Source organism: Oryctolagus cuniculus, chromosome 13 (assembly GCF_051225735.1).
Source record: "Oryctolagus cuniculus isolate XC-2025 breed Fujian yellow rabbit chromosome 13, ASM5122573v1, whole genome shotgun sequence".
Classification (NCBI taxonomy): Eukaryota; Metazoa; Chordata; class Mammalia; order Lagomorpha; family Leporidae; genus Oryctolagus; species Oryctolagus cuniculus.
The window spans coordinates 63303843-63323799 of NC_142879.1; the positions used below are offsets into that span (position 1 = coordinate 63303843).

The 19957-nt window shown below is 36.1% G+C and overlaps 1 protein-coding gene across 1 annotated transcript in view; it reads right to left on the reverse strand.

The window, feature by feature from the left end:
• CEP170 (centrosomal protein 170) overlaps positions 1-19957 on the reverse strand; it is a 149628-nt gene that overhangs the window by 42705 nt on the left and 86966 nt on the right. The window contains 3 exon segments of the mRNA XM_051820776.3: positions 6022-7854; positions 12038-12164; positions 16159-16308. Of these exon segments, the coding sequence (XP_051676736.1) occupies positions 6022-7854; positions 12038-12164; positions 16159-16308 (2110 nt within the window).

A 19957-nucleotide genomic window follows, 5' to 3' on the forward strand; every position in this document is an offset into this window, starting at 1 on the left:
AGACATTTAAAAATGGTATTGCTGACACATTAGAAAGTCAGAAGACAAATTAATGCAGACACTTCACTACTGTAATATGAAAATCAAACATACAGCTCTTTGTGAAATATAAATAAAGGTAAAAAAAAACAGAAAGATAATGGCTAATTCATAGTAAACCTTACAAGGGCAGGGACCATGTCTATTTAATCCATCTATATACCTACCACTTAGTGAGTATCTGGCTAGCTAATGTTTAAGAAACAGTTCTCAATAAATGAAGAAATACCTATACACAGATCATATGTTCTCAAAGCATAAGATATTTTTGGCAATTAGAACTTCACACCTGCTATAAATTCCAACTGCCATTAATACTACGAGATTTTTCTCTCCATCCCTTCTGTTTAACAGAAAAAGATTCCAACTTGCCTAAGTTGGGGAAGTCTACAATTCCCTCATCTTTCTCCACTAGAATTTTAAAGCTTTCCTGTCTTTGTTTTTTCTAAAAATTATTTTGCCTAGGGTTCTCTAAGACTTAGTTGTCTCTTAGATAAAACTTACATATACAGCCAACAGTGTTGGCTTAAGATATACAAAAATCTGTAATCAGAATATGCCATAATGAGAGCCTACACATTTTTTTTTTGATTCACAATCCTATTTGGAACTAGTTCCATAGGTATCAGAGCATGAAGATAATGCAAAAAGTTTATGGCTCTTTCTTAAAGTGTATATAAACACATACACAGAATTCTATGTAATTAATCAATGATTATTTGAATGGTGACAAATATAATTTATATTTTCAACACTATAAGATAATCAACAGACAAAACTTTTACCATGGTGGAAAGTTACTCATTTCTGGATATATGAAAATTCCCATGAATTAAAGTAACCCTGAGACTAGAACACAACTTCAGAAAAAAGTTTAGAAACAAGAGAAAAGGCATTTTAGAAAAAAATCAGAAACACAGCAAATTTATATTTTTTCAATAAAGGTACTTCATTAAATGATAAATATGTGTTTGACATCTTATGTTATTATTCATCAATAAAAAAGGTCATTTCTTAGATCAAATTTCATTTTTTTGATTGGGAACTATGGTCACCATACCTATTAATTGAATATCGCTTGGAGATAAAAAATAAAACCAATAACAAAGAGTTTTAATAAATTTCAGAATAAATGAAAACGTAAGTAAATCTGATAAAACTAAGGTAGCTAATTTTCAGGTAATCTAGAAAGAATGGTATCAATGGTTGATACACTTCACGAATAGCACATTACAAGAACTCGTAATGAAAACTAAGTATATGTGCTATTAATGTATGGTAAATGTCAGATGACTACATATACATATACATATATATGTACAGCTAGATTAGAATTAACTTTTAATAGTCTGAGACTTGGGAATTCTAAAGCAATTACATTTTGAACAAACAAATTAAAAGCAAATTTCCTTTACATAAACTTTTCTCCTATGTAGGTCTATGTAGAAGTCAGAAGAGTAAAGCTTTTAATAATATCTTAGAAATATATTTTAAAACATAAATAAAGTATGTATTTTAACAATTAAAAGATAACATCATTAGGTGTTATTCTCTTACAACTCAGGATAAAAAGAGAAGGATATAGTGGAAAAGTGAAAATGTTAATAAACTTTTAAGTGTTTTACTAAGGGTCATCTTTATCAATGGAAAACATACACATGGCGTACCACAAAGAACAGCTCATGTTATCTCTGTATGCCACTTAGCCTATGTAACAGGCAAAGAGTAGAACTGACCAAGAAAGTTTAATGCCAGGACCTCTAACCCTTTATTTCTCAAAGAATTTCTTTCAAAACATTTGCTTTCCTAATCTTTGCTTCCAAACTATTATCAGCTACATATTTTATCTGAAGAAAATTTCTTATTATCTGGTAATTCAGATAGCCAAACTTCATGTTAGAATGGTTTTAATTTTCTCCCCAAATCTACATATTTCACAGAATTTGGAACCTTTAGATACCAGATCATCTAAATTCTTCAACTTACAGAAAAGACAGACTCAGAGAAGCCTTCCCTTACTTAATCAAAGAATAATCAAGTTGTACTCACTCCCAGAGTTCAAACTCATTCCCTGCTTTATCTTTTAGATGTTTATTTATTTGAAAGGGTTACAGAAAGAGAGGAGACAGATGGAGATCTTCCACCCCTTGGTTCACTTCCCATAAGATTGTTAACAGCCAGGGCTGGGACAGGAGCTTTATCTCCCATGTGGGTGGTATGGGATCAAACACTTGGGCCATCTTCCACTGCTTTTTCCAGGCCATTAGCAGGGAGCTGGATCAAAAGTGGAGCAGCTGGAACAGGAATCAGGGACCATGTTCATTGCGTGCAGCAGCTGTAACCAATATGCCACACAATTTGCCCCTGTCTATTTATTAATTTTAGGGGAAAAATCCCTGATAATGTTCTGTTTTGGCCTTTGACCTGCAAGAAGAAATAACTCAAGCTATGCATTACCAATCCTTAATTTCTACTGTCTATAAATTTTGAGGATTGGTATAAAAAAGGGCAGTAAACATTCTAAAAAAAATTCTAAGGATGTTAAAATAATGATTTTTTTCTAAAATATATAGTTAATACATGATGAAAATCAACTACTTTATTTGGATAATTCAGGGTACTTAATTTTAATTATACTTTTAAAAAATAAATCTGAATATTTCAATTATAACTTGAAATTGAAAAATCTGAAAGAATTTGGAAGGAACGAAAACAACCAGTTAAACTTCTGGAAGCATATTACATTAGAGAAACATAAAAGAACTCTTTTCCTTAATGTTGCTATAATATAGATTTCTAATCTTCTATTTTTTACCTTATACATTTCTGTAATATTTCATAAAGACATAGTTTAAAATATGGCATTTGAAATATTACATAATTATTTTTATACATGCCAAGTTGCACAATATCACAGGTGTTAGGTTTAGATAACTGCAAGACCTTTAAAGTATACACTGTATACGGCAACACAGATCAGTATAATTTACATTCTTTTAAATAGTATTTCAAAAGTTAAAATTTTTATTTTTTTCTATTCAAAACAACATAATTAAGTAGAAATGACATAATAACAAGGACACCTCAATTAGCAAAATCAAACAGGTATGTTTGCTTTTTTGTTTTAACACTATATACTTCATGTAATTATTGTGGTATGTTTCCACCGACTGGAAGATCCTCACCACTGTCTTTCTACATAAGATACAATACTATATAAGGCTTCCTGAGAGAATCTGAATACATAACCCTGGGTCAAAATGTAACTTTAGGCCCGTAAAGTGAAACCTAGAACATGCACTGGGTAAAACATCAGAATTACAAATAGTGAATAATACTGAAATCTTTATGTTGTATGTATATACTGATTTTGTATATACTCCTAATAATAATATAATAGATTCCGGCCATTTTCTGAAAGCATGTATGTAACTAGGCACTCAGACTATTTCTTAGACCTAAAATAAATGTGGCTGAAAAGCGAGAGGCTGAGGACTAAAAAAGTCTTGAATTTTCTTCCTGCCCTGCCATAGTTACAAGATTGACCAAGGCAGAAGCTATAGTTTCAACATCATTTGGCTTCCAAATGCATACTTTAAATCCCAAAGTCATAAGCTAATGGCACTAAGAGGGCGAATTTAATTCAATTATGATATTTAGGAGTGAGCCTTGTGAGAGAGGTCCTTAGGCCACTGGAGTTGTGTCCTTGGAAGGTTCTGACAAGCAGACTAGCTATAAAAACCTGAGTTGGGCCCAGCTGCTCTCTCTGCTTCTTGGTCATAAGATCCTTCTAAGAACGCACACTATTGCCTCTGCAACCTTCACCAACACCAAACCAATGGAGCTGCAGAATCTTGGAATTAAACCTCCAGAACTATGAGCCAAATAAACATTTTTGTTTTACGAGATTCTTTGCCTCAGGCATTTCATTGTAATAATGAAAAGCTGACTAATAGAGCAGGTTATTTCATCCCCTGGCCTCAGTTCTCTTTAGTGAGTAACTCTTCCAGCTCTTAAAAATCCTTGATTCTAATTATTTAATATACTGCAAAATAAGTATGAAGGTCAAAATCATGTACCTTAATTTTCCCTAGAGAATTTCATTAAGAAATTCAAGATTCTTTTTGAACACAGAAATCTGAATGTTTATCAAGTTCTATATTCAAGAAGCAGAAAATTACATTGATATATATGCATGTATATACATGTATGTGTGTGTATATATATATACACACATACACATACACAGCATTTTACAGTTTTTTCTTAGACTTGCAGGAATAATCATGGTTGGCTTGCACCTCAAACCCCTCATGCTAAACACTGAGGAATAAAACCAGAGCTAGTCAACCAGCACAGAAGAGCTGCTTCAGGCTACTAGCTAATATACAACTTAAACTATGACATATGTTAAGACAGGTGAATAAATATTTTAATGGGTTTAAATGAGATGAACTGATAAAACACAAGTGGTGTGGCAGCAGATGAAATTTTATCAGAGTACACACCACAAAATGCAGCACAAAGGAAATGTGAATTGAAGAGGTATAGCCATAAGGAACAACAAAATAACAATACTGGGTAAACATAAACCAAAAGACAGCAGTCCGTTTGAAAACACTTGGCAATAAATTCAGGAACCACAAACCAAAGTTTACAGTGTGCCTAAAAGGACTGTGATAGTAAGGAAAGTGTTATCTATTCTTTTTTGGAAACATGATTACATGTAACATTATTAGATATGTAGCTTCACACTATATGCCACTGCTACCACAGACTACAACTATCATTACCAAACCTACTGACCAACAGAGAGAAGGAAAGGTAAAGGGGTGGAGGAAAAGTGGCAGCAGAGAGGGAAGGAATAAAAGGGAAATAATAACATATGCAAAGTACCATTACTTTTGAGTCTTCTAGGATGTATCGTGGTAGATGTAAAACCAAACCAAAATAAAAAGCAAGACTATGTACCACCTTTTCCTCCACTCTTAAGACTTAGGGACCACTCAGATGTTTGTTGACTGGTAATAGTCATAAATCTCCAAGTCATTTAACAGCTGGACTCCTCCATGGGTCCTTTCAGCCACGCCCATACACAAGGCTGATTATGAAGTAATGAGACCATGCTCACAGCAGATACATAAAAATCCACCTCATTACTCTTTGGTCACATATGTATTCTCAATGGTTTCAACTCATAATATGTGGTAGTACATAGACAAATAAGCAGAAAGCAGTTAAATTCTGGTGGGGAGTAAGTGGCTTCTGCAGTTATTGCATTCAATTACAGCTAATTACTACAGTTAAGTGGTGTAACAACACTTTGTGAGAAAATGCTCACAACCAGTTAAATTTCTACAGCCCAGTTTGACCCACATGTTCTTAGTAATCGCCCCACGGATCAATCTTCTTTCACTGAAATAAATCAAGAGTTAGTTTTTCACCTTCACCAACCATAAACAGACTTAACTTTTGAAAATGAAAGTAAAGGATAAAAAATATTTCAAAATAAGCAGATTAAAAAAAGTAAAATATCAATTATTTCAATTACTCTGAAGGGACTAACAAAGGATATACTGCTTTTCTTCAGGTTCATGTGGTTTTGAATTATGTGAGGATATTTAGAGGTTAACACATGCTTTTAGAAGCACAATGTTAATTCCTATTAAAACTAGTTAATAACTCCCAATCTAGTTTTGACACACAAATCCAGTTGTGACCAACTGGAAAATTAAAATTCTTAAATTAGTTAATGAATTTCTAATTTTGAAATCACTATTCTACTGCATATCATGGACTGAAAATGCAACTTCCGAATTTTCCAGTTACTAAGTTAAATAACATTTTTATACCAAAAATTATCTATATCATAACTTTCTATTGAATATTCTGGAAAGACAAAAATTAGAAATTTAATTTTTTTAAAAAGGAGCCCCAAACATAGAACATGTTAATGCTACTAAAATTTTGGATTCAATTTACCTGAAGGAGAGCCATGAGTTGAGGTCATACTTTTGACCTTGGAGTCTGAGAGTCGAGAGATACTGTTAGCTCTAATTCTAGGAGAAAATTTATCTGATGGCACTAATCTGGCTCCACTTCTAATGATGGCTTCTGCAGTTCGTGAAGAGGCACTACTTCTAGATATTGTTGCTTCAGAGTCACTACGAGCCGATAATGAGCCAAGCCTTGTTCTACGAGGCTGAGCTAACAAATCAATCCTGGAGATATTTCGCCTTCCTGTGGGAGGTTTTGATGTGGAACTTGTTGTGGATACTTCAGAAGCAACGGATGCTTTGTCGGCATCAGCAAGTTCACTATCTGAAGCTTCACCCAGTCGTGCTCTGCGCAAAAGGGAAGTCCTGGTAGGTCGTGGCCTCGGAAGGGTGGTTGATTTACTGGATGAACCAGATGCTACAGGAGAAATCTTAGACTTTGTTACTTTGCTGCCTTCCAGTTTGGAAGGACCATGTTCATCAGTTGAGGTAAGGGCAGTCCTTCCATGAGATTTACAAGAGTAAGTTTCCTGATCAGATGACATAATATCAGAAATGGCAGAATGAGGTACACTAGAGGTTTGATCATCATCTGTTAAATCTACTGAAGGCTGCCGCATTCTTCCACTGGATTGCACAAATTTACGACCATCTGCTCTTGAACTTAAATCTGCAGATCGACCTTTCGTTTTCTTTTCAATTTTATCCCTAGCACCTGAAGATGATGATTTTGTAACATCTTTGGAAGGAGAACTTGTGGAACACCTATCTTTATAGAGACTAGTGAAACTCTTCCGTTTTTGGGTTGACTTTCTTTCAGTCTCTCCAGTAACCAGACTGATTGTACTAGCTGTATCCACATCAGATTCTGGTGAAATAGAATTGTCTCTATTGTAACTGGGAGTATCTGGGCCTTCATCAGTTTTATTATCTTCACGCAGTTTAGCTTCTAGAAAAGCCATTACCGCTTCTGTGTCTTTCAGAATAAGGGTTGTATCCATACTAGAATCAGTATCCAAAGAGTCACTTCTTTCTCGTAACCGATTTGCAGCTGTCAGGGCTAAGGAAGGGGGAGTCGATGATGTCTGTTTATTTATGTGGGGAATAAGTTCTATGGGTATGTTTGGGGTAGGCTTCTCTATAGTGAAGCTCCCCTGTCGCACTAATGACTTGGAGGATTCCTTTTTTTCTCCTCCTTTTGAAGTCTGACTTTTCAGAATTTCCTCAGCTTTTCTTCTCTTGCTCTCACTTTGTGTCACCCTTTCTCCTTTGCTTGTAGAATGTCCTGCGATTTTTTCTTGAGATTGTGACTCCTGTCTCAAAGATTCCTCCCTACATTTATCTATCTGACCTGAAACACTTTTTGAAGACAATTTAGTAGGCGTCCACTGTGCCTGCTCCTTTTGTTCTTGTTGTTGTTGAATTTTAGCTAATGTTTGCTTCACCAAGGAAGTTTCCTTATCAGTTTCATTTTTCTCCTTTCCAGGAGAATGTCCTAACTGAAGCAGGGTTTTATTGTCTCCACCAGTTTTAAGAGTCTCACCATTTACTGTCCTGTTCATTTTATTGAGGCTTCTGTCGGCATCTTGTTTATCTTTCTGGTGCACCTGTGTAGGTGTTTCTTTTTCCTGAAGTTCTGTGTCTTGTTTTTCTCCGATCTCTGACCTCTGTGTTATAACCTTTGCTCTGGAGCTCTCAAGAGACTTCTCCTCATTTGGAAGTTGGGGAAGGGTCCGTCTCCTTCTCTCTCCCTGGCTAGCCAAGGAAGTTGTAGAGCCTGTACTTCTCATTGAAATGCCAGATTCACTGATATCTGTATCTATAAGATAAAAATCACAGATGGAATTAGAACAAAAAACAAAAACTAAAAGATAATATTAAATTAGATTTTTCAGTACAAGTTTTAAAATGACACAGGAACTAGCACTGTGACCAAGCAATTTTAAAAATATCGTATTATCAGAGTGCCTGGTCTAAAGTCCCAGTTCTTCTGATTCTGGCTTTCTACTAATGTAGACACTGGAAGGCAGCAGGTGATGGCCCAAGTACTTGGATCCCCGCAGCCCATGTTGGACACCTGGATTGAGTTCTGGGATCCTGACTTTGGTCTAGCTCAACTGTGGCTGTTCCAAATGTTTAGGAAGTGAACCAGCAAATGGAAGATCTCTGTTTCTCTGCCTTTCAAATAAAAAAGGATAAAAAAAGCAAATACAGTGCATAGATTAATATTCTGCCTATTCATAGAAGATTTAAAAATGCAAACTGCATGAAATAAAAATTAAAAATTGGGGACAATACTGTAATGCAGTGGGTTAAAGCCACTGTCTGCTGCACTGGCATCCCATATGGGCACTGAGTCTCAACTGCTCCACTTCTGATCCAGCTGCCTGCTGATCAGCCTGGGAAAGCAGCAAAGGATGGCACAGGCACTTGGGGACCTGCACCCATGTAGAACTCTTGGCTCCTGGCTCCGGCCTGGCCAAGCCACAGCCTTTGTGGCCATTTGTGGAATAAACCAGCATATGGAGGATAGATCTCTCTCTCTCTCTCATTCTCTCTCTCTCTCTCTCTCTTTCAAACGGATAGATAAATCTTTAAAATTTTTTTTAAATTATCTGATCACTTTTCCTTTAACATTTTATTTTTAATTGACAAAACATATATATTGATGGCATACAATATGATGTTTTAATTAAATGTATACACACAGAATGGCAAACTCAAGCTAATTAACATATCCATTACCACATTCTTACCATTTTCTTTGTGGTGAGAACATTTAAAATGTAGTCACTTAGCAATTTTTAGCATACAATAATATATTGTTATTAATCATAGGCACCAGGTATACAAATGCCATCTGATCTTAAACCCACATCTGTGGTTCTTTTTCTTTCTTTTTCTTTTTTTGGTGCTTTTTATTTTAATATATTTTATAGAAGGAAAGTATAATATGTTTATTCTTGTTTTGTAATTTTCCACCCTTGAGGTTGGCTCAAGAAAACAGAATCCAACAGCATATTCATATTACACAGAGTCTGCCTAATATTATTTATTTTCTATAATTTCAATTAGATAGTAGAGAAGAACATATCTAGTTTTTAGCAAGCATTGCTATCCACTTGAAAAAAATGACAAGTTTGGATTTCTTAAGTAAAATGGAAAATGAAAAACTTGAACAACTTTTTTCAATCTAAAGCTAACTAAACTTTTTTTTCTAAAAAATACTCATTCATTTATTGGAAAGACAGAGTTACATAGAGGAGGAGAGGCACAAAGGGAGAGAGAGAGATCCTCAATCTGCTGGTTTGCTCCCTAGATAGCCAGGCCAAAGCCAGGAGCCAGGAGCTTCTTCCAGGTCTCCCACATGGGTAGCAGGGGCCTAAACATGTGGGCCATCCTCCACTGCTTTTCCCAGGCCTTTAGCAGAGAGCTGGATCAAAAGTGGAGCAACTAGATATAAACTGGTGTCCATATGGGATGCCAGAATTGCTGGCAGCAGCTTTACCTGCTATGCCACAATGCTGGCCTTAAAAATAATTTTTAATTTTAAGTATAAATAAAGATAATAGATAGTACATGCCCCAATTTTAGAAACTGTGGGTCTTACATAGTGTTCTGGCATATTAAGACCATTAACAGAAACAACCACTTTCCTTATTCAAATAAGTAGATGCCAATGAGAAAATACATACTTTGATATTTCCAACTGAGAATGAATCAGGAGATGCTTAGTATTAAAAATATAATGTATTCCTGATAAAACAGACATATCTTCTCAGGAAAATATAAATTAACATATAAAGCATTCTGGGCCGGCACCGCGGCTCACTAGGCTAATCCTCCGCCTTGTGGCGCCGGCACACCGGGTTCTAGTCCCAGTTGGGGCGGCGGATTCTGTCCCGGTTGCCCCTCTTCCAGTCCAGCTCTCTGCTGTGGCCAGGGAGTGCAGTGGAGGATGGCCCAAGTGCCTGGGCCCTGCACCCCATGGGAGACCAGGAGAAGCACCTGGCTCCTGGCTTCGGATTAGCGTGGTGCGCCAGCCGCAGCGTGCTGGCCGTGGCGGCCATTAGAAGGTGAATCAAAGGCAAAAGGAAGACCTTTCTCTCTGTCTCTCTCTCACTGTCCACTCTGCCTGTCCAAAAAAAAAAAAAAAAAAAAAAAAAAAAAAACATATAAAGCATTCTAATCTTCTAGGTATAAATGAGGGGAACACACTAAATCTAGCTTTTCTGTGTCTTTTGTTCCCATTATAATTCTGAAAATGTAACATTTAAATATCACTGTGATACAATGGGGAAAATACTTAACAAATTGGCAATTTAAGTTTAATTTAAGTTAGAAATTAAACATATCCTATTTTGTTTATTCTTGCATGTGTAATATCACCTCTATTTTTCTAGTCCTCCTCACAAGGTCATGCTTCAAATACACACCCAATGTATGCACAACAAGAATACTTCCAGAATTTAAGTGGGTTTACCAGTTTATCTAAATTCATTTAGGGCATTATAAAATGAAAATGTGAGCATGAAAAAGAATTAGTCCATTATTTTTTATAACAAAGGTAGAGTTTTGCTTCTCTTTTTTTGTTTTCTTTTTTTTTAAGAATTTTGCTTCTCATATCTAATACTTAATAATTTCTTACTTATTCCACAATGTGGACTAAATCAAGCTAATTAACATATACATCATCTCAATTACTTAACATCTTTTATAGTGAAAACAACTAAAATTTACTCTTAGCGATTTCGAAATGTACAATTCTCTATTACTAACTGTTCACTATCCTGTGAAATAGATACCTAAAAATATCTAAATTTCTTTTTTCTGAGATTTTGTACCCTTTGACTATAATCTCATTTTTCCCGAGAGTCTCATTTTTAATTAAGAATGTAATTAAATGACTCTAAAATAGAAATTATTACAGGCATGCAATTTCACTCTTCAAAAAAAATATTTATTTACTTATTTGAAAGGCAGAGATACACAGAAAGAGAGAGAGAGAAAATCTTCCATCCGCTGGTTTGATCCTCAAACAGCCACAACCATCAGAGCTAGGCCAGGCCGAAGCCAGAAGCCAGGAGTTTCTTCCAAGTCTCTCAAGAGGGTTCAAGGGCCAATCTCTTAGGCCATCTTCTGCTGCTTTCCCAGGTGCATTAGCAGGGAGCTGGATGGGAAGCAGAGCAGCCGGGACTTGACCAGGTACCCCTATGTGATGCCAGCGCTGAAGGTAGGGGCTTTATTTTCTATGTCACAGCACCGGCCCCAGTAATTTCACTTCTTTTAAAGAAATTTTATATTTCAGCTCACAAAAATATAAATCACACTACACAAATTTGTAAGATAAATTGTATAATTTTTAATCAAATATATGACATGAATATCTGTGTGTTTATGAAAGCAATAGCTGAGATCTCTTTTTTTGGGTCTTATTTTTAAATTTTCATTTATATATATATAAAATATATATAAAATCATATAAATGTTTCAGCTACAAATTATTTCCTTATCTTCAGTTAGGATTATACTTCAATATTTGCAACATTATCAAAATAAAAGCATATTATTCTCAAATGTAAGGGTAATAAAAATTTTCATTTAAAACGACAAGGTTTTAAAGCCAAACTTGAAATAATAACAGAAATTTGCAACTAAAAGGAAATGTACCTCAGAGTGAACTATTAAATTCCAGTAACTGTACATCTGTCTTTAGGAAGTTTCAACTTATGAAGTCTACAAAATTTTTTAAGGAAAGAAAGGTTTTTTCCCCCCTGCTTAAATTCCCTTAAAATATAAAATACCTAATAAAAATCAGCTTTTCACTTCTAACAAATATCATACACCTAGTATAAGCACTACAGTAAGTAAATTTTTATTTAGGCTTAGTTTATTGCTCACTATATAGATTTAGCTTTCCAACAAAAACAAAACTCTGATATATGATTCACAAAAGAAAGGGGTGGGGGAAAAGGATAAATGAAGGGAGGGAGGGAAAATACCATTCTCAAAAGGAATAGGTGCAGAAAATTCCATTATCCTTTCTTCTTGATCATGCCTTGTATGATTAGCAGCCAAGCTAGCCCACTGTGAAACCCAACGTTTGCTTCCAGATGAAGATATACCTTCCTAAAGGTGAAAAATAAGACAATGAAACAATGTAGTCTGGTCAAATTTGATTCTCACAAAAGAACATTTCATTTAGTCCCATTAACACATACAAAGCCACAATTAAATCTCACCTTGCTATTTTATCATTTATTAAATTTCCTCATAAATAAAATAAAGATTATCTAGGTATCCCTTTTAACAATACTTTATTATTACTATAAATACAGTGTAATTTTCTCTACTTTTTAAATACTAACAGCTAGAACCCTTGGAGCTTAAACTTTACTGGACTGCTAGATGAGCTTATCTGTATATCACAGGTTTGTGGCCAGAGCAGCAGAATTAGTTCTGCTCCATTATGGGGAATAGGAGGTCTAAAGGTCTACTCCCAAATGATTCTTCAACCTTCTAGGAAGGAAGACTGGTTCCGGGGTATCAGGAAGTATTAGATTGTCTTGCTCATATCCTCAGGGATTTCAAAAACAAAACTTCAGACTTCTCTCTAAAACACTTTAATATTTCCATAAGAAGCTAGAAATCAATCTGAGAATTCTACAACAGTCTAAACCTAGACTGGCCCCTGTCTAGATCTCTCACTAAGGCAAGTACTTTTCAAACCCTTCCAGTCAAACATGAAATAGAATTTAAGGGGATGATGATGTGGTGCAGCAGTTTAAGCCCCCACCAGCAATGCTGGCATCCCACATAAGCACTGGTTTGAGTCCTGGTCACTCCACTTCTAATCCAGCTCCCTGCTAATGTACCTGGGAAAGCAGTGGAAGATGGCCAGTATTTGGGCCCCTGCCACCACATGGAAGACCCAGCTAAAGCTCCTGGCTTCTGCCTGGCCCAGTCATGGCCATTGAGGACATCTGGGGAGTGAACTCCCTCTTTCTCCCTCTACTTAACTCTGCCTTTCAAATAAATAAATAAATATTTTTAAAAGAATTTAATTTATCATATGGTCCCAAAGACTTATTGATATACATTGGTAATTCTTAAGACCAGGGTACTCCAAACATTTAATATCAAAGAGGAGTATAGGAAAAAAAAAGTCACCACAAATATCATCTCACTAAAAATGATTTCATATTGAAGCTAGAATGACAAACGGGATGGAAAGCTATGATAGAATCTTTATTTTGAATTGTTAAAAGCAAATATTTTAAACAAAGCATACTGATAATGTAAAGGTTTCATTCCGAATACATGTACAATTTTAAGAATAGTAGGTTAAAATAGAAGTACAGGGGCTGGTGCTGTGGCATAGTAGGCTAATCCTCTGCCTGTGGTGCCAGAATCCCATATGGGTACCGGTTTGTGTCCCGGTTGCTTCTCTTCTGATCCAGCTTTCTGCTAATAACCTGGGAAAGCAGTGGAAGATGGCCCAAGTGCGTGGGCCCCTGAACCTACATGGGAGACCCAGAAGAAGCTCATGGCTTTGGATTGGCCCAGCTCCAGTGGTTGTGGCCATTTGAAGAGTGAACCAGCAGATGGAAGGCCTTTCTCTCTGTCTCTCTCTCTTTCTGTCTGTAACTCTGCCTCTCAAATAAATAAATAAATAAAATCTTTTTTTAAAAAAGTACAGTGCATGATATATATACAACGAAGTCTAAGGATACCAAAGGCTGCTGAATCCTTTTTCCTTCAAGGTTTTGTGCTACCTTCCCACATATGTGAGTACCAAGCTACTCACTCTAAAAATATTCACAAGAGTGGGTTTCACTGACACATACTTATATACAATCATTCTGTCAAGAATGTTCTCATGGTCTGTTAGGTGACTGCTGCAAAGGCAGGAATATCCTAGAGCTATTTAAATTTTACCCAGCATGGGCTAAGGGAAGAGAAGTGAGGAGAGAGTCTATTTAAAGTCACATTCATATGGCCGGCGCCATGGCTCAATAGGTTAATCCTCCACCTTGTGGCAACGGCACACCGGGTTCTAGTCCCAGTCGGGGCGCCGGATTCTGTCCTGGTTGCCCCTCTTCCAGGCCAGCTCTCTGCTGTGGCCAGGGAGTGCAGTAGAGGATGGCCCAAGTGCTAAGGCCCTGCACCCCATGGGAGACCAGGAGAAGCACCTGGCTCCTGCCTTTGGATCAGCGCGGTGCGCCGGCCTTGGCGGCCATTGGAGGGTGAACCAATGGCAAAAGGAAGACCTTTCCTCTCTGTCTCTCTCACTGTCCACTCTGCCTGTCAAAAAAACAAATAAATAAATAAAGTCACATTCATAGTGCTGGTCCTGGATTAATCAGAATACCTCAACAACTATCACCTTCTATCAGTAAGTAAATGAAACATTCTGTGAAACAGAAACCAAGATAAAATTTTTCCATATCAAGGAAGAATAAACAACATCACTTTTTTCAGGAGATGGCAGATGGTAGAACAATTTTTACATGAATAATGAAACACAAAGGATCACTTACCTATTTATAAAGTATTTTATTTATTTTTCATGTAAATGGAATGTGTGATTTATATTTATGTTAATATTTCTTTTATTTATATTTTATATTTATTTACCATTTATGTATTATAAATTAGCTCATTTTCTGAGAGGCAGTATAGCTTGAGTACAAGAATGAGTTGAAAAATCAAGGTTGCTTAAGGTTCAAATTCTGGCTATTCTTTAAGAATAATTTAAGAGCTTGACAAAGTTAACTTCTATGGACTTCAGTTTCTTCATGGCACACACAAAATTTCCACTGAAAGTTAACACTTATCTGAATATATAATAATGAATATTTCTGACACAAATGTTTTATAGTTCTTTTTGACACATTAATGTGAAATGAAACTCTAGTATCATTTCCAGTAAGAGAGCAAATACTGCTTAACTACATCAGCAAGTACCATGCTGGGTGCTTTATGAACGTCAATGAATTCTCCATTAACAAGCTTTTATCAAAAATACCACTTGCACAGAGAAGAAAGTTGAAAACAGAAGAAAAGTGACTAAGTAAAAGGTACTCAGCTAGAAAGAGTTCTGGGATTTGCATTCAGGTGGTTCTAGGTCTGCTATGAGGGTACTTCAAAACATTCAAGGAAAAATGGAGTCAAAAAGTAAGTTTATTCTGGTACAAAAAAAACTTTTAAAATTTACGCGCAGTTTTTCCGTAACACGTATACTCCAAGAATTTTCTGATGATCCTTCAAATACCACACTGACTCCACAGTATCTTAACCATGCCATATTTAATTAATTGTATATTATACAAATTACATCATGAGGTGTTCTGCCCTGGCACTTATTAAGAAATATAAGTTGTGGCTGGCGCTGCGACTCACTAGGCTAATCCTCCGCCTGCGGTGCCGGTACACCGGGTTCTAGTCCCGGTTGGGGCGCCGGATTCTGTCCCAGTTGCCCCTCTTCCAGTCCAGCTCTCTGCTGTGGCCAGGGAAGGCAGTGGAGGATGGCCCAAGTGCTTGGGCCCTGCACTCGCATGGGAGACCAGGAGGAAGCACCTGGCTCCTGGCTTCAGATTGAAACAGCGCACTGGCCAGAGTGCGCTGGCCCTAGCAGCCATTTAGGGGGTGAACCAACAGAAGGAAGACCTTTCTCTCTGTCTCTCTCTCACTGTCTAACTCTGCCTGTCAAAAAAAAAAAAAAAAAAAAGAAAAAGAAATATAAGTTGTATCTACCAGACAGGAACTTACACGTATTTCCAGGATAGTATACAGACTTTCTAATTTCAAATACATACTTGCTAGCAAGTATACACAGTGTGTAGTTCTTGTTTGGTCAAATAGAACAATGAGTTCACTGTTTACTGAAATGTATTGTTTTCCTCACTGACAAAAGAAACCAATTTAAAAGAACATAATAAAAACTGAAACTGAATTACTACAAAATTGCTTTAGGCATTCATTAGAAATGAAAAATGTGTGAAAATTTAGTTTATAGAAGTATTTTACAAGGAGATATACCAATTACTTTAAATAATGTAATTTATAAATAATAAAAATTTATACTTCATGCATGTGAAAAGCTCATGGAAAGGATGTATACCTCTGAACTGTGAAATCCAGGTGTGGTCAGTGGTTTTCTCTCCTCCATTACTACTGCAGCAGAATTGACAGCCCAATCTTTTATCAGATCTTTATGTTTTTCATTGATAATGGGCCTGTTATAATCCTGATTGTCATCTATTCCAAACACCTAGGAGGAAAATATTTATTTTCCAAATGAAAATGAAAAGTCTGAGCACCAGATCCAAGTACAGAGAGAGTCAAAGAGGAAAACATGTGTCATGGTTCATATAAATTTAACAATCCTTTTTAATATGTAGCAAATGTTCTATATGTTAAAAATATTCAGCATATGATATTGGATGTGTTAAAAGTTCTAATAATATTGTCAGATATTACACTAAGGCAAAAAGTTAGGAAAGAGTACTTCAGTTTATTTTCAGCTTATTTCTTTGCTTTATAATTTTTCAGAAGCATGTTGAAAAACTATAAACTCATTTTATCTGTTCTTTCTCCATCAGATATTTAACATTTATATGTATATGCATTAACTTATACATAAAATCTCCTTAAAGTATCAAAAGATTTTATTGTATGATCTATATTGTATAGCATAATTGTCAAAATTTTATTTGCCTAATAATTACTTAATGAACTTTGTTTTAAATACAGATTCCTAGGCCTACTCAAAGAGATCAGGTTTTTCATAAGCAGGTTGCCAATTATCTACATTCAGAGATCAAAAACCATGTGCTTTACTTATGTGAAGGGCTTCAATCTTACTCACTTTCTGGCACATAAGCCCTGGATTTTGCCAAATAGACTGAAAAAAGATTTAACTACATAAACTTTAACATTCCATTTTAAAATTCCATCTCCATTTTCTTCCCAATGGTACTTTCTTCTTAAATTGACACATAATATTCATACATATTTATGAGATATGGTGTACCCTGTATATGTATACAAAGGATACAATATATGTATACAGAGTATGGTGAGTAAATCAAGGTAATTAGCATTTCCAGCTCTTCAAACTTTTAGCATTTATATGTATTAGAACCTCTTCAAACTCTTTTCATCTAGTTAGTTAGAAATACATAATAAATTGTAGACTTGGTTCTTTATAACTGTTAGCTGTAGCTCTGATGACTAAAATCAAGAAAAAATATGCACTTGAATTAGCAATTTGTTCAAAGGATCTTTGTAACATAAGCAGGGAGTTTTCATTTTCTGTAAGAGAAAAATGCCTTAGAGTACACAATGTTTTGGAGAACTTTCCAATGATAACAGAATACTGCAATCTGATAAATTCTAAAGTTTACATTTCATAGATACCAGATTTTTAAATTTACTCACTTAAAAATTTAACCACTAGATGGCCATATTACACAGGACTTAATTCAAATAAAACTAATTTTTAAGAATCATGGTTTGCCAGCGCCGCAGCTCAATAGGCTAATCCTCTGCCTTGCGGCGCCGGCACACTGGATTCTAGTCCCGCTTGGAGCGCCGGATTCTGTCCCGGTTGCCCCTCTTCCAGGCCAGGTCTCTGCTGTGACCCGGGAGTGCAGCGGAGGATGGCCCAAGTCCTTGGGCCCTGCACCCCATGGGAGACCAGGATAAGTACCTGGCTCCTGCCATCGGATCAGCACGGTGCGCAGGCTGCAGCGCACCGGCCGCGGCGGCCATTGGAGGGTGAACCAACCGCAAAAGGAAGACCTTTCTCTCTATCTCTCTCTCTCACTGTCCACTCTGCCTGTCAAAAAAAAAAAAGAATCATGGTTTAATATTCTATTGAACTACTCAATGCTCTAATTATCTTTGCTTTAAGAGCACATTGTATATTATATTCTTTAAATCAAAGAAGAATCTTAATAATATATGGATGCACAGTGTACAGAAAACGAAAAAACAAAAATAGCTTTACTTTGTTAAACATGAGAATGAACTGTTTAACAATGAGAGTAAAAATAAAAATTTAGCACACCTGTATCCTCAACCTTCAATTACATTTGTAAATGACACAAATTAGAGCTATTCAAGTGGTGTCTGTCTTTAAAAAATTGAAAATAATTTCTAAGTCACTGGATTTCAAACTTAATGAACTTTATTTACCTCCTTTTACAATTATTAGAAAAAATTTAACTCAAGTTTGGCAATAGAAAGTAAAAACAGCCATATATAATTACTTTTTGTTTCTCTTTGGCATAATAATTTGGAAACCTTAAGAGGTTTTATGATTTGGTGATATTTAATTCTAATTCATACTCAAAATTTGATTTGCTCAAACATCCAAACACCAGCCATTTCAAATAAAATATAATTAACTTCTCCAATCATTTCTGATACAATCTTGAAATAATAAAAGACACAACAAAGAATGCATTGAGAAAGGGGGTCAAACTGAACATTACTTTTAAAGTATTAGAGATAGCTATAAATATCTCTGTTACAGAAGTTAAGATTTATTTCCCTTCTAAATAAATATTAAGGCCTACATTACTATGGGTAGAGAAGCCTTCAAATTTCAGATCTGCATTTTTACAGCATTTTTGAAAAATTAACTCTGAAAAGTGGTATCTATTCAAATATCTAGCTATAAAATATCCATTTGTGACAGCTTTCATGTGAAAATAAGAGGATGTAAACAGTTTAAAATGTCTATCACTTTAAGGCTATCATACTTTCCACATTTAAAAAAGTACAAACAGGAGCCAGTGTTGCCATGTAGTGGGTTAAGCCACCACCTATGAAGCCAGCATCCCATCTGGGTGTCAGTTCAATCCCCAGGTGCTCCACTTCTGATCTAGCTCCCTGCTAATGTGCCTGGAAAAGCAGTGGAAGATGACCCATGTGCCTGGGCCCTTGTACCCATGTGCAAGACCGAGGTGAAACTTCTGGTGGGGGCCTGGTCCAGCCCCAGCCATTGTAGCCATTTGGGGAGTGAACAAGCAGATGGAGGATCTTTCCCTTTCCCTCTCTCTCTCTCTCTCTTTCTCTCTCTCTCTAACTCTGCTTTACAAATAAAAAAAATTTTTTTAAAGTACAATTTGATATATGAGCTAATAACTGAATAGAACCAGAGTTCCTCAAAGCCAAGATCATATTTGCTAGGTTCTCTCATCTTTCATTCTAGATTGTATCCCTTGGGCTTCACTTCAATTACCAACTATAGACAGCTGTTAACATGTGCTCTTTTATGGACAACTGAAAAGATATTTCAAATGCAGCTTGTTAGCCACAGAGTCATGATTCTCTTCTCTTTCCCACTGTGACTCAGTCTCAAATCAAATTCCCACACTTGATATAATACAAAACTTTGGTCTCTCATCCAGTTAGGGACCTCTTCAGGTTTCTAGAAGTCTGTAGTGGAAAAGGAATGGATCAGACACCAAATTTAATGCCTCCTCTCCAGTAGAACCTCTCACCCCAATTTCATCAGGCAGTTTCTAATTCTTCCACGGTGGAGCTAAAGGAAAGAGTGCTGGCCCAGGAACAGAGAGTTTCTTCTTGAACTTGCATTGTCAGAGTTCTCTGGACCTGGCAGATGTTTAAAGACAATTCATTTATCTTGGGGGTAGGGAGCAGTTTGCATGTGGCCCTCTTTCCTATAGTTGCCTGGATCCAGATAGATAACCTTCTGTATGGGGAGTGACCTGTGATCCTTTGCATGGCCTCTGGACTTGGGGTAATAATACCCTTCACCAAGAACTTTGGAACATAGTCTCAATCCTTTATTTGGATTATGTGCCTATGATATTTGGCACCTGACTTTGAGATTTCACACCTATATCTCAGTGGTTCCTCTAAACAACTTTAACAACTTATTACTGAAG